The sequence below is a fragment of the Tachysurus vachellii genome, chromosome 26 (genome assembly GCF_030014155.1).
Source record: "Tachysurus vachellii isolate PV-2020 chromosome 26, HZAU_Pvac_v1, whole genome shotgun sequence".
Taxonomy (NCBI): Eukaryota; Metazoa; Chordata; class Actinopteri; order Siluriformes; family Bagridae; genus Tachysurus; species Tachysurus vachellii.
In genome coordinates this window covers 2,964,692-2,979,247 of record NC_083485.1, presented here as the reverse complement: position 1 = coordinate 2,979,247, position 14,556 = coordinate 2,964,692, and the positions used below count along the sequence as shown (strand labels likewise).

Below are 14,556 nucleotides of genomic sequence, written 5' to 3'. Positions count from 1 at the left end.
CCCCGCCCATTATCTGAAACTCGCCTTCTTATTGGACAAAGACAGATTCTATGGGTGGGACCTAAAAACGTGACTAAACTATGATTGGACTGGATCAGAATGCGAAATCGCGTCCAACACATGAAGCAACTGATCTGTGAGAAAAGACATTGTGGTATTAGAGACTGGATCAACAATAATCTTTTGGCTATTGGTTTTGGGTTTTTTTTGTTTAAATAAAACAAAAAAACAGGTGAAAATAGTGACTTTATGTATGAGTAAAGGTAAGAGATGGTGTTAGGGATATACACCAGATGTAGATATGAGAATAGGAGACAATGCAAAACATAACAGAGGACTAAAGTCATCAAGACTAAAGTCATCAAGAGCTCCACTGGTTTAGAGACGGATCAGGATAAGAGAAGGTAAAACTTCTGACACTTGTTTAGCACAAAAATGCTCATATAAAACTTATATAATACAAAAAGTAAGATTATTCTGCTTAATATTATTATTATTACTATTATGATTATTATTATTATTAGTAGTAGTTGTTGCCTAGCAGCGTATATTTACAGATTTTTGTCAATACGCTTTTAATAAACTCGTATAAACTTTGTTTTCTGTTCTAAACGTAACTCAATACACGTCGATTTGCAAACGTCAAGGTTTTTGATACTGATTAAAATGCTAAAATAAATAAATAAATAAATAAATAAAGATAGCGCGCACAAGCGGTTGCCAGATTGGGATGGATTACTGCTTAACACTTTGGACGGTACTTTTATTTTTTAATTATTATACCCTGGCAAATAGTTTTTTGGTAATAGTAAGTTATTAGTAACAAATATAATTAGGAATAATTAGGTACCCTGGAAACCCTGTTATAAATATGTGTATTATTATTTTTTTTATTTAAAAAAAAAAAAGAAATGGTTGCTTGGTTACTGCTGGTAGAGGGCGGGGTCAGACCGAATATAAACGCAGGGAGGGGAAATAAAAGAAGACAACAAACCCTCGAAATGTAGGCCAGCGTGCGTGACCCAGTTCCACACACACACACACACACACACACACACACACACACACACACACACACCAGCAAAAACAGAATGCTTAAAAAGTACATTTAAGTAGTAACTATACATCAGAACTATACAAATAACTTACATCTGTATGAGTTTTTTACATTAGAATTATTTTTTTTGAAATATCTAAACCCATGCATGATAACATTCTTTTCCTATTCTCCTGACGTATTAGTAGCTGAAGATTGCTTACAAAAAAGTGCAAGGAATTTAACATAGTATATACATTTTATAGTAGTACATACATTACAAACAGAAGAAAAAAAAAACCTGATCTGTTACAAAATGTAATTTTAATTTTTAGGCAGATCCAAAACAATGAAAAATTGCCTTCTGGCCCTGTGTTTCAGCTTTGTGTTTCAGACTTCACTAATGAGCCTGTATTAAAATATAATGTGGCTCTACTGCTGGTTAGCACAGCAGCATGCCGGCTGGGTGGCAGCCCAAGTGTGATCAAGGAGATCCCTCCTCTCACACTGGCATGACTCCAGTTCTTGTGTGTTTTTCTTTCAGAGTGCCAGGGTAATTTCCAGAGAGCATTTGTATGTGGAAGAAGTAAAAACGCTTGCACATTACCTTTATTTAACATGCTGCTAACAACAAAACAAGGTTTGTGGTGTTATGGCAGACTCTTTTTCTCCAGCAAACAATATGATAGTGAAAGATGTTAGGTGACTTTTTTTTTTTTTTTTTTTTTGCCCCAAACCCATGAACAGCATTGCAGAGCCACTACAATCAGCACACAAAATCTCGGACTCATATGAACCCACAAACTAGAATTAGCTGCTGAATACCACATTGCATTAGAGTATTGCGCCATTGCTCCAGTGTTCCATTTGGGTTTTATGAAAATAACATTAATCGGACAAAAATATAATTAAGTTACTGGTAAAATAGATGGAGTGCTAAGATTAACAAATGCATCAATGTAAACTGAAGCACTTTACTGTGTCCCCAGAAGAAAGTCACAAGCATCAGGTCGCTCCTAGTCTTTTGTGGAGGAGTATCGGGTGTTTTTGACTCTACTTCCCTTGCCAGAGTGCTGACAACAGGAGATCGTGGTGAGTATATGAGATAGATATTTTGTTTTGGGCCCCCTGGCGAAGGCGATCACTCTGAGGCTGACCTACTTTTCTTCTACAGTTCATACCTGCAGAGCTATTTATACTCATGACACACATACTCTCTCTGTCTGTCTCTCTCTCTCTCTCTCTCTCTCTCTCTAAACCAGTAAATACACTAAACACATTTAAAGTTTTGGGCTAAGAGCCATCATTGCCATTCAATAGACATACATCCTCACCCAGATCTGCTTCAACCAGATCCCACAAGTTTTTACATGCCCCTATTTTTTTACTCATATTGAGTTTTTCTTTTGCTTGAACTCAGTGTTGTGCCTGCATATTGTGTGCAGACTGATTCAAACAGTTTTGTTGAATAAATGCCTTTTGTGTCCAAGCTGTCTAGGCTTAAATGGTGCATGGAGACGGATTTTTGTAAGTGATAGCGTAGCCTCGACACACTGCAATAAATGTGCGCTGAAAGAGAAAGAGCCTCGCGGTAGTGTGTGAGCTCACGTTTCAAACTATTACTGAGAGGAGACACCATGGCATTTTATATTAGATAAAGTAATGAATTTTAACATACTAGGGAATCACTGGCTGTCATAGTGGTGCAGGGGTAGCATAGTCACTTCTCAGGGGTTTCCTTCAGGTGCTCTAGTTTCCTTCCTGTAGGTGGACTTTGCTACATTAAATTGCTCCAAAGGGTGAGTGTATGAAGGGTCCCTGTATTGAACATTTATTTAATTAAGGCAAAATAATTGGAAATCTGTGGTAAGTTCACTTTTGCCTATACTCAGATGTACCCAACAAATTTCTGCTAACGAATTCTTATTGATTTTACTCATTTTTCTCCATTTGCTACTGATAGGAGACTGAAGTGTCATTCTGCAGTGCCACACATGGACAAACTGAGGCACCTCCCACAGGCAGGGGGTGATGAGTCAAAACTCTCAGACTCAGCCATCCGACCAGAGCATGACAGTGAGGTCAGACAGTGCAAAAGAGAACCAGGTGACTCAGTGATCACTACAAGAGTCAGGATGGAAGAACACTCAGATGTCCCTTGCAAGGTGCCTCGCTTCCAGTATTGTGACTTTCCCTCACTACATCAGTGCATCAAGCAGCTATCCGTGCCACCACTGGAAGGCTGGCTAGCCTCATGCCCGCTTGGAAAGGTGCCAGCACACCGTCCCAGCAGCCCAAAGGAGAAGGTGCCGAAGTTTAAATATGTGGACTACCCATCACTGTACCACTGCATCCAGCAGCTCTCTGTGCCTCCACTAGAGATCTGGAGCTCGAAACTTTCAAAACCCAACCCGGGAGGGTTACAGACAGACACAGTAGGACTCCAGTGTCCCTCTCAGTTGCTTGGAGAAAGAAGGAAAAATGAAGAGATGCAGGAAAATATAGCAGCGAAACAAAGAAAGGAAAAGTGGGGGAGTGGGAGCACAGTCCGTGTCCCAATTCCAGAGCAGGCAGTCTTGCAGTCTTGCATGAAAGCTACACAGCCAAGCACAGCCTTAGTGAAGGAAGAGAATTCCCATGGAGATTCCAGCATGCACCAAATACACTCTGGATTTACCACAGATTGTGTTTCTAGTTCTGATTCAAGTTCTAGACAAAAATTGGACAGAACAGCAGAAAGGAAAGAAAAAAGTCTCAGGCCGACTGTTATCAGCCTGGTTCGTACAGAAACACTGACAGAAAGACAGAAACACAGAGTGGTACCAGAGGAGCGACCTGATAAATGGAAATCTCCATCCCAGGTGGAGCAACCAATAGATCTAGAGATGGTCTTTCCCCTTGACCAGCAGATATTTAGAGATCCAGTAGAGCACCAATCTCAACAGTGCAGGTACAAAGTCAAGGTCGGTATCATGGATAATAAGATCTCTAACTCAGTTGTAAAGAAGTCATCCAACTAATTTGCTTCTCATTTCACAGGGACCACACTGATGGCCTGACATGAAGAGGACCATCTTTCAGACTCTTCTGAGATACACGTTTGCGACAGATTAGCCTCGATCGATCATTTTGATAAACTCTACAGAATGCTTTGAACTGGCAAGGTCTTCTTCGTGAGGATCATCCACCATCACTTGGTTAATGATGGTGTGTTAAGTCTTAGCCTTCAGGAGGTAAAAAAAAACAAAAACAAAACAAAACAAAAAAAAAACAAAAAACACACCGTTTAGAATTTTACTTCCAAAATGCAAATGGCAGCTAAAAATGAAAGGTTTTACAACCCAAACTGGGTTAATTGTTTATAAGACAATACATACAAGCACCCACTCATATGGAGTACTGGTAATATCATCAGTCTAGTAGTACTAAATGAAATCTAATGGAATTTTGAATATTTTATACTTCCGTAGATATAATGTCCCATTTGTTTTATCTAAAATCTACCTTAAGTGCTGAAGATTTTCACAGACATATTAATATTTGCTGATATAGCATTATTGTTAGCCTGTGAGAAGAACATATCTGGTGACGAGCACCAGAATTTTCTAATTGGATTTTTTTCAGAGCTACTTTTTACAGTCTAGCAAATTTAAAGCACTCAAGAAAAACTGTGGGTACAAAATAGACAATCTCATCCTACTGCCATGTTTGCTCTGAATTCAGGTGTAGGAAACTTTAGAACTGGGTCAAGAACTGAGTGTGAGCAACACTTTGGGCTTTCGCACCTAAAGAGTAAAGCTGATCCTACCTTTGGGGAAACCAGACCTAGACCTGGATACAAATGCATTGGGAAATTCACACAAGGGGCTAGTTCTCGGTGCCTAAAAGAATGGTTGATGCTTATGCTGCAAAAATGGTTTGTTGATCATATACTAACTATTTTTTTTTTTTTTGTACTTTTGAGCTGTTTTTTTTTATGGAATTTTGTGTATAATTGCTACAAGATAGTGTTAAGACATATAAACTGGTTTTCAAAATATTTTCTTGTTTTGTATGTCTACACTCATTAGACAATTTATGACACATGTATGATGGGTTTGTATGCACTTATTACCAGTAATACTTACCAGTGACAGGGACCTACAATTTCTGACAGTGACATTTGATCTGAGATTACAAAGTAGGTATTACACATTAATCCTGGACAAGTCCGACGTTCAAATGACTGACTGAAATGATTCCTTTAACATAAATATTGTCCAATTTTTTTTTAATTCATAAATTAGTTCCTACCTGCAGTCGGTTGCCATATAGTGTATGACATACCAAAATGTAAAACCTACTGTATAACCATGGTTTCAACTTGCCTTGTCATATACAGTATGAGCTCTGATTTAACTAAAGCTAGTAAGGAAGTATGAAACATTGTTGGTGAATCGACATATTATATATAGTTGCTTTTACTAATCTAACCAAAACTGCAAGAGATCTGCAAGAGCATTATTGAGTTCATTCACCGGTGATGGATGAGGAGGCACGTACCTGTTCAGGACACACGGTCCTCCGCTACAACAACGACAAACTATATCTTTATGGAGCTAGCTTTGTGCTCAGGGCATTTTCAGGCAGGACGTTTTGGGCTTTTTAGTTTCTGTGAATGGAAACTAATTGGCGAAACAGTTTGGGTGGAAAGGTGAGATGTTCAGGTGTCCACATACCTTTGGGTATATCTGTATTTCACCACCGTATGATAGGGAATATCAGAAATGTATTGTTTGTTGACAGGAAAGCATTATAAACTGCCCCTATATATCTAACATGTTTGCATGTGGAGTTTATATCGGTTTATCTATTAAAGTGTCTACCGAGTGTCTGAATTCACTGTCTGTTCTGGTACTCTATTTCTACCTGACTATGTTTTAGTCTCTTTCTAAATAAATGTTAGTTATTAGCTAAATGATAAAGGATTTGTCGCGGATACGTTTGTAAAAGTAAAGTCATATAAAACTTGTGCAAAGCTTTGGGATTTCCCTTCAAGGCAGTATCAGGAAATCCCCTCAAATGAGACTCTTTAACGCCGGAACAAACTTTCTGTTTCACTCAACATGAAGCGAGCACGGAAGAAAAAGACAAGTACCAGTAAACAAGTCGTGAATCCGAGTTGTTTGAGAGGAAAAAAACGACATACTGAGGAAAAAGAGGACTCTGGAATGGGAGGAACAGGTACATTGTGTATTTCTTTAAGTGATAACTGGTGAGTTAAAAATAATCTTTTTTTGGATATGTAGGTCTTGAGCTCAATGTGGAAGATAAAGTCCATCAGCTGTTCTAATGGGTATTTAAATGTATATCTGTCTCTGGTTACCATCTGTCAATATACTGTATAGCAATTATTCTTTAGAGGATTTTATAAACCCAAAGCCAAAGTTTTTTTTAATGTATCTTACATTTGGTAGAATATTACTTTATTATACAATTTAGTGCTTTTACTGTACATTGCTTACTTTCGTATATTTCTCCAAAATGTAATGCCTAACGTATTAAAAAGTCTAACAAATCCCTGTACTTATCTATTCAGTTAATCAAATGTTTTACTGTCAAAACAACGTTAGGTTTCACTTTTGATTGTTTTTAATATTACGCCACTCAGCTGCCATAAAGTGAAAGTGTGATCCTGAACATTCAACTGAAGAAGAGTGAATTTGTAAACAAAAGCAAACAATTGCCAATACTTCTTTTCTAGTTTCATCACAAGATGATCCACCCAAACTAGAAAATCCCACATCACTGGAGGTAAGCGATACTTCCTGGCATTTAACTCTTAAAGACTATTAAACACTGCTCTTGAATAAAGTTTCAAATTTTATGCCCAGACAGAAACAGAAAGAGTCGCCTCTATGTCAGCACTGCCTGAGAAGTCAGACAATATCAGAATGATGAGCAGAACAGAAATTTATTCATATTCACAATTCCATACCCTATTTCCCTATAACAGGACATCCTAAAGTGTTTATTTCCACTTATACCACATCGATTTTCCTGCGATAACAATTTCGAATGATTAAAAAATAATAGTGTGTGTGTGCCCTGTGATGGGTTGGCACTCCGTCCAGGGTGTATCCTGCCTTGATGCCCGATGACGCCTGAGATAGGCACAGGCTCCCCGTGACCCGAGGTAGTTCGGATAAGCGGTAGAAAATGAATGAATGAATAAAAAATAATATCCACTACGTTGTAAACATTGAGTTGCATATAATGTCTTTAAAACAAGTTTTGTGTTATGTTACAGCAGCAGTAAACATTCACTTTGTTGTGACGTTAATAAGACTGAAAAAGAAAAAGGATTTGCTGTTTAGAAGCATTATATGCTAAGAATTTAATAAATATCATTTGAACCCACTAGTTCATTCATTCATTCATTTTCTACCGCTTATCCGAACTACCTCGGGTCACAGAGATGCCAATCCAGAGATGCCAATCAACCTACCATGCATGTCTTTGGACCGGGGGAGGAAAGTGGAGTACTCGGAGGAAACCCCCGAGGCAAGGGGAGAACATGCAAACTCCACACACACAAGGCGGAGGCGGGAATCGAACCCCCAACCCTGAAGGTGTGAGGCGAACATGCTAACCACTAAGCCACCGTGCCCCCCTATCCCACTAGTTGTACAAAATAAATCAATTTACTTTGAATGTGCCTAAGGAAAAGGAATCAAGGACATGAAATGAAATGTTTGTCTTTGCTTTACAGTGTACAAATTGTTCCTCCATCCTGAAGCCTGCAGTGTTTCCAGCAGGAGGGTCCGCTTCGCTACTGCAGTGCCCACAATGCTCTACCACACCACTGTGTGGTGGCTGCCTGTATCCTTGCCCTGATGGCACCTGTACCAACAAGTCATGCCCGGTTGTCTCATTGCTTCTCGCCTGTGAGCAAGTCACAGAGTTGAGCAGCAAAGTGTATGGCTGCCCACTTTTCAGAGCCTGCCCCAAATGTTACAGAATAATGATGCATAAAACAGGGTGTAAATATGTGACTTGTTCATACTGCAACCATAGTTACTGTTTTATCTGCCTAAGGTCCAAACAAGTGTGCACAAAGGACATGAACAAATACTGGACCTTGACCTGCTCTGCACCAAAAGCAGCACGCCAGAGATTTCAAACTTGACCAGCTGAACACTAGCCTGCATTCTCCATTTTTAATTGTATATTTGTTTGTGTATATAAAACTGTATACAAAATATATTTACATTTATTCAAAACAAGATTATTTTTGTACAGAAAGCTAAAGTCTAGCAATTTTATATATTCCTATTCAAAAAATTACCTGCTTTCTAGATTTGGCTGCTTTTTTAACAGAATGATATTCAATAAGAGTTATTTTTTTTTCTTTTATTTTTGTTTTAGATTTTGTTCTAACAGAATTGGAAATTTTTTGATATATGAAATACCCAATAAATCTCACTAAAGGGCAGTGAAAGACTCTTTAATTCCAGTGTTGTGATATCTAAGATATCTGGAATGAGACAAATTCACATTGTACAGTAGGAATCATTTCAAGTCAACACCAACACCTTGTTTTCAGGCACTTAAAGTAGCTTTAAAAAGTGTGAACAGTAAAATGTCTAATGTTTATCTATTACCAACTGCAAAATTAATATACTTTGGCACAACAGAATAACGGCATGTATTGTAGAAATGTCATATTCCTGATACATTCAGCTTTTCAGAATACATGCTGGTTAAATTACAATATTGCTATAATCAATCAATAAGCAATATTGGTATAAATCCCCAAGAATAAAGACTGCATTTATCCCAAGCAACTGTATTGAACAAAAGATCTGGGAGCTTTTCTTTTAACTATACGGCATCACAGCCCTTTAAAATGAGCTAGCAGTATGTTCTGTTGGGTAAAATGTCCTTACAAACACCAATTTGCTATGATTATGCTCAAGATCACTTGACTTCTAACATTTTGAACTGAAATTTGAGTTAAAGTGAAAGTAAATAAAGGAAAAAGGTACCATAGTTCCCAGGCATAAAGAAAAATGCAGCATAGTTCTAAACAGTTTGTCTTCACCAATAAATGCCATACAAATATACAGGTTAGGAGAGAACTGGCAGATACCAGACATACCAGGACACCAGATATTTGGTACAGGAAATCTACTGCATTATGGTTGGTCATGTCATAGTTTCTAAATAATTTGTAATTTGATGATTTGATGAAGAGGAGTTTCACTTATGCTCTGCCATAACCCTCTAAATTTGGTCTAATATTTGTCAAGCAACTTCGCTGGGCATGTGTCCTCTGATGGAAGCGTAGCCCACCGCAGTTCCGGAATCTTTTCCCACAATGTGTGCACGAATATGGCTTCTCGCCTGTGTGGATGCGGATGTGGCGTGTGAGCGCCCACGAGTGTCGGAAACGTGCAGTGCACTCTGAGCAAGCATATGGTTTCTCGCCTGTATGAATCCTTTGGTGGATCTTGAGGTGCTCCATTCGATTAAAGTCTCGGCCACACTGTGAACAGCGAAAAGGACTTCGCCCAGGAGGGTACAAGCTGCGTTTAGGACTTTTGTGTTGATGGGTTGCCAGTTTAGGCTGCATGACACTGCGAAATCTATGCACATCCTCTGGCATAGAAAACTGCCCTAAAGCATGCCCCTGCCCAGAGCTGTGAGTAGGGAAATGCGAATTAGAGTTGGGGTTATTTAGGGAGGAGGCATCTCTTCGGGACATTGGTGCGTGGCACGTGTCCGGCTGGCTGGAGGACGCTGAGGCAAGGAAGTCCATACCTGGAAGTTCTTCTTGCAAGAGAGAAGGATTGGCTTTTAGGAAAACGGCAAAGAACATAAACTTGGTTAGATGTGATTAGACAATATATTACATTTTTATTTTAAGGGCTTTTATGATATATTTTTAGAACAAATGCAGATTTATTTTGTAAGCAGCATTTAAACTGGAAATATCCCCATAAGAATTACATTCCTAACACTATGCTCTCAAAGTCATGCAATGCTGCTCAAAAGTGCAGGTTTAATAGGCTTCCCCAAAGTACTTTTTTGACTGTTTTTAATAAAAATTTCAAACTTCTGACATTGCGCGCCCATGTTATGATTAAGTGGCTACGGTTGTAAGAATACTTGCTAGGCAAGTACATAAATTGCACAGAGAGAAACTCCTTACATTTATCTTACTCTTTAATATTCCTGCATGCAAGCATTTCTTTATACTAACAATGTGGGGGAAAAAAAAAAAGAAGGTAAGGAAAATCAATGAACATAAATCTTGTGTTTATGTTCATCAGAAGTTTCCATACTAAAAGTGCACTTTTTGTATGGAAACTTCTGATGAACATAAACAAAGATCATTAGAGTTTAGCAACTATTTAAGACAGGTAAAACCATGTGTCTGTTTTGCACATAACCTACCCAGAGCAGAGCTGCCAGATGATGCATATGAATCTGACTGGCAACTCTGAAGATGCAGTGGTTCAGGTCTCCAATCCTCCAATAACTTTGACTGGGCCATCGACAGGGACTCCGAGCTAAACTCTTGCTCGGCTTCAGACAAAGGGTGAGCACACTGATGAGCCTCCTCCAACTTTGCTGCATGATTAGACTCATAGGATATACAGCCCTTTATCTGGACAGCTGAAGCTCCAGGTACCATTACTGTCTCAATGCATACCTGATCAGCATGTAAAGCGTGCTCCTGCATGACGTGAAGGTCCTCTTTTATGTCTGTTTAGACATGAAATATAAAGATGAAGTCATTAATTCATTTACATTTCATACGTAAGGAAACCGCTTCAAATAATAGACCCGTGTTTGTTTCTAGCTGCCGTATACCATGTGACAGAATTCAACAGCTACATTATCCAGACTTTTGGAAATTGCAGACTAGGTTACATGAAAGAGGGCAGCAGCTTGACAGCCAAGGTATGAACAATTTACATAGGTACAAATCCAAATTTATACACCGAGAACAAGCAAACCTAACATTAAAATAACCTTACATTTTACTAGAGTGAAATTTGCCAGATTTTCATTTTTCATTTTACCAGATGATCTTGTCTGATCTGTTTTTCTAGGTGGATTTGTGTTTGTATTACACTTGTGTTATAAAACATTACCTAACTATTAGTCTTCTTTTTTTTTTTAACTGTAACTTTTACTTAAACTGTTCAGATTATGTTTATGGCTTTGTAAAACGTGTAAGATTTTATAGATCATGTTGTTACGGTGAAAAATCTTACATCTTGTGTTATATACTTATAAAATCCCCCATGCCTTTACACATGGGTTTCAGTTAGATGTGCCTAAATACTCAGAATAAGGTGTGATTGAAAATGACATTCTAAAAAACTTCAATGATGAGCTCACATCACGTGTTAGCAAGAAATCTTAGACAAATCTGACCTTCAACATCACCCTGCATGCACAAACAGAATATTGTTTTTTTGTCTGACTTGAAACACAAAAGAAATAGACTGAAATCTCGCCTTGTGTCTCTTGTAACTGGTGTGAAAACTCATCTCCTGTTAGATTGGGTTTAACATCCTTTACGCACTCGATTCCGTCCTCTCCGATCTCGCAAAACGAATCCGTACGACACTCAAACGAATCCCCGGGAACGTCTTCATGGGTCTGTTTGACGTCGAGCGAGGAGTCGATTCGTGGTTCGGACGCGTTCGGGCTCGTGTTGACTGCGATGTCGCGCGTCTGCGGCGTGCGACTCTGCGCGCTGCGCAGCTCCGTCTGCGCCAGCGTGAGCCTCGTCCTGAGGTTCCTGTTAGCCAACAGGGTTTTGTGCAGCTGATCTCGCATATCACGGAAAGCTTTCCCGACGACTTTTGACACCTCGGATACCGCCAGCTCTCCAGCCACACTGAAGGCGCTTTGGATGCTGGTCGTGAGTTCATCATGGAAGGAAACGGACAGCTCAGCGAGCAGACCCGAGTTTGATAAACTTTCGAGGTTGTGTGCCATAACCGCGCTGAGTATTTACACAAAGCAGTCTATTCCTTCCCTGGTACACAATATGCTAGTTACAGACCTACCAGCTCTCCACAATGTATCTATTTTTCCTCACAGCTGACAAATTACTACTAAAAGTCTACTTCCGCCTCTAAGAGTTGGAACTCATCTGGTTTTGTTTGTCGATAATTATAGCCTAAAGTTTACCTCAGTCTTTCTTTCAGCTAAGATGAGCAGCTAGCTACACACCTGGCAACACATTCTCTACCTTCATAAACTGTTTCTCTGAGGCTGAAAATCCTGTCATACTGAAAGCCTGAAACACGAACGACATCCCCTGAGTAAGCCGAATATTTCCTTTTTTTAAACACAAACCGTGAAAGCCACGTTCCATTAATTCACATTTACATAGTGTGGACCGTCTATCACATCACTTCCTCCTTCCAGGAAGTCGTTACGCTTTCATACGTCGACAAATCCCGCCTCCTGCTTTGTGATTGGCTAATTCAAGTTTATAAACTGTTATTGTCTCTAATCTGTATCTGTAGGACTATAATGTAAAATATATCAAACAAAGTTCAATGACTCGTGTTGGATTTTTTTTAAATTAGTCTGTGTGTAAATTAATTTTATTCTCACTTACACCTTGTCTATAAAATAAACCTTAAAAATCTACTATAACGCATATAGTATAAGATATAAACGATTTATATAACGATTTAATAATATATTTACAATAAAATTTACATTTATGTCATTTAGCAGACACCTTTATCCAGTGTGACTTACATTTTTATTTCAATTTATACAACTGAGCAATTGACTGTTAAGGGCCTTGTTCAGGGGCCCAGCAGTGGCAGCTATTAATGATAATGATTTAATAATGGAACATTCATACTAAACGCGATAAATATGGCTGTTTATTTGATTATTATAATTAATAAAGGCTGTTTATATATTATTATTATGGCCAAAGGTTTGTGGACACCTGATCATCAGACCCATATACAGTATGGACTATTGCCACAAAACTGGAAGCACACAATGCCTCTTTGCACAAAAATACATCCATGAAGACATGGTTTGTGAAGGTTGGGGTGTAAAGTGAGGGACCTACACAGAACTTTTACCTCAAACCCTTTAAACCACATTTGGATGAACTGAACCACAGGCCTCCTCACACAACAGAGCCTGATCTCACAATTCGCTTGTGGCTGAATGGAAAAATAATGAAAATCATTCGCAGAAAATGTAGTGTATGTATATATTTTATAGATATTTTATATCGTGTGTGTTTATTAAATTGGTTAAAAAAAAACAAAAAACAATTATTTCTACATTTACCAGACACCTTCATCCAGAGTGACTTAAATTTTTATTTCAGTTTATACAACTGAGCAATTGAGGGTTAAGGGCCTTGCTCAGGGGCCCAGCAGTGGAACCTTGGTGGACCTGAGATTCAAACTCACACTAGGCACTGTAACCACTAGGCTACCACATCCTACACACATTCTACAAACTCTGCTTGCAAAGCAGCAAATATTATAAAACATGTAAAGTAAAAATATGTTTATTTAACAGAGTTGAATAAATATTCGCTTCTCTCTTATTACCCATCCCGAGGCATCTCAAAATTGTACCAGCTCTGATTTTCTTCCGTGCCATGAAGATTTTGGACCACCATTGAGATGAGCCTGACTCTGTGAGAATCCTGAGGCATCTAAAGATCTAACAGCTCTAGTTGTACTCTGCGATACTAAAGAGGAAATGTGAAATCCATGTGGTCTTTTACATCAATACAACATTTATCAGACTATATTTATAATCACACCCTCCAGTGTCACCCATATGAGGATGAGGTTCCCCTTTGTGTCTGGTTCCTCTCAAGGTTTCTTCCTTCACCATTCAAGGGAGTTTTTACTCCCCATAGTCACCTGAGTCACCTCAGACTTGCTCATTGGGGACAAATACAAACACATTTAAATATATCTAATAATATTCTTGAATTTTTGTATAATATGAATCTTTATATTATTCTTTATAATAACCTTTCGTTCTATGTTTATGTTCTGTATAGCTGTTGTAGACAATGTCAATTGTAAAAAACGCTATACAAATAAATTTGAATTAAATTGGATTGAAAATATATTAAAAAAAAATATAAACAGATTTATAATTTGCATTGTTAACCAGGCAAAATGGCAGAAGATGGCTTACTTTGTTTGGCTGTGTGGGATAAGCCTAATGACATGTCATACAAATACTGAAGTGCATTCAAATTGGCATTACACACCCTTTTATTTTACTTTTGGTCAATGTTTTAAACGACTGTGACACTTTAAAAAAAATCATATCAATTGGTCCAGTAGTACTCCTGCCTGTTCACGTTTTTTCCCTTCATAAAGCCAAGTTAAACCTAGTTCACGGATTTTATTTAGCAGATGAAGTGAATTATTTATGTAGGAAGCAGAGAAAATAGCAAAATGTGCAGTGATGGAACTCCAGGACCAGAAACATTCAGTTACATTAGAAAG

General features: G+C 38.4%; 3 protein-coding genes across 6 annotated transcripts; 2 read left to right on the top strand and 1 right to left on the bottom strand.

The window, feature by feature from the left end:
- The first annotated feature begins 125 nt into the window (after window positions 1-125).
- On the top strand, window positions 126-4,366 carry si:ch211-284e13.6 (uncharacterized). Of its 3 annotated transcripts, none has more exons than XM_060863473.1 (4): window positions 126-404; window positions 2,029-2,128; window positions 3,000-3,999; window positions 4,076-4,366. In XM_060863473.1, exons 3-4 carry the CDS (start codon window positions 3,031-3,033, stop codon window positions 4,085-4,087), a joined length of 981 nt encoding a protein of 326 aa, XP_060719456.1. In that variant the 5' UTR covers window positions 126-404; window positions 2,029-2,128; window positions 3,000-3,030; the 3' UTR covers window positions 4,088-4,366. The 3 variants fall into 3 exon arrangements, with proteins under 3 accessions (XP_060719456.1, XP_060719457.1, XP_060719455.1); XM_060863474.1 differs by having other exon boundaries at window positions 2,026-2,128; window positions 3,000-3,986; XM_060863472.1 differs by having other exon boundaries at window positions 2,026-2,128.
- A 1,592-nt stretch (window positions 4,367-5,958) lies between these two features.
- LOC132841208 (probable E3 ubiquitin-protein ligase RNF144A-A) lies at window positions 5,959-8,390 on the top strand. 2 transcript variants are annotated; one of them, XM_060863480.1, is made up of 4 exons: window positions 5,959-6,259; window positions 6,780-6,829; window positions 7,492-7,647; window positions 7,788-8,390. In XM_060863480.1, exons 1-4 carry the CDS (start codon window positions 6,142-6,144, stop codon window positions 8,202-8,204), a joined length of 741 nt encoding a protein of 246 aa, XP_060719463.1. In that variant the 5' UTR covers window positions 5,959-6,141; the 3' UTR covers window positions 8,205-8,390. The 2 variants fall into 2 exon arrangements, with proteins under 2 accessions (XP_060719463.1, XP_060719464.1); XM_060863481.1 differs by lacking the exon at window positions 7,492-7,647 and having other exon boundaries at window positions 5,974-6,259.
- A 116-nt stretch (window positions 8,391-8,506) lies between these two features.
- Window positions 8,507-12,497, bottom strand: si:ch211-284e13.5 (uncharacterized protein LOC793850 homolog). Its single transcript, XM_060863440.1, has 3 exons — window positions 11,548-12,497; window positions 10,475-10,786; window positions 8,507-9,871 (listed from the first exon to the last, which is right to left on the bottom strand). Exons 1-3 carry the CDS (start codon window positions 12,032-12,034, stop codon window positions 9,282-9,284), a joined length of 1,389 nt encoding a protein of 462 aa, XP_060719423.1. The 5' UTR covers window positions 12,035-12,497; the 3' UTR covers window positions 8,507-9,281.
- Between the last annotated feature and the right edge of the window lie 2,059 nt (window positions 12,498-14,556).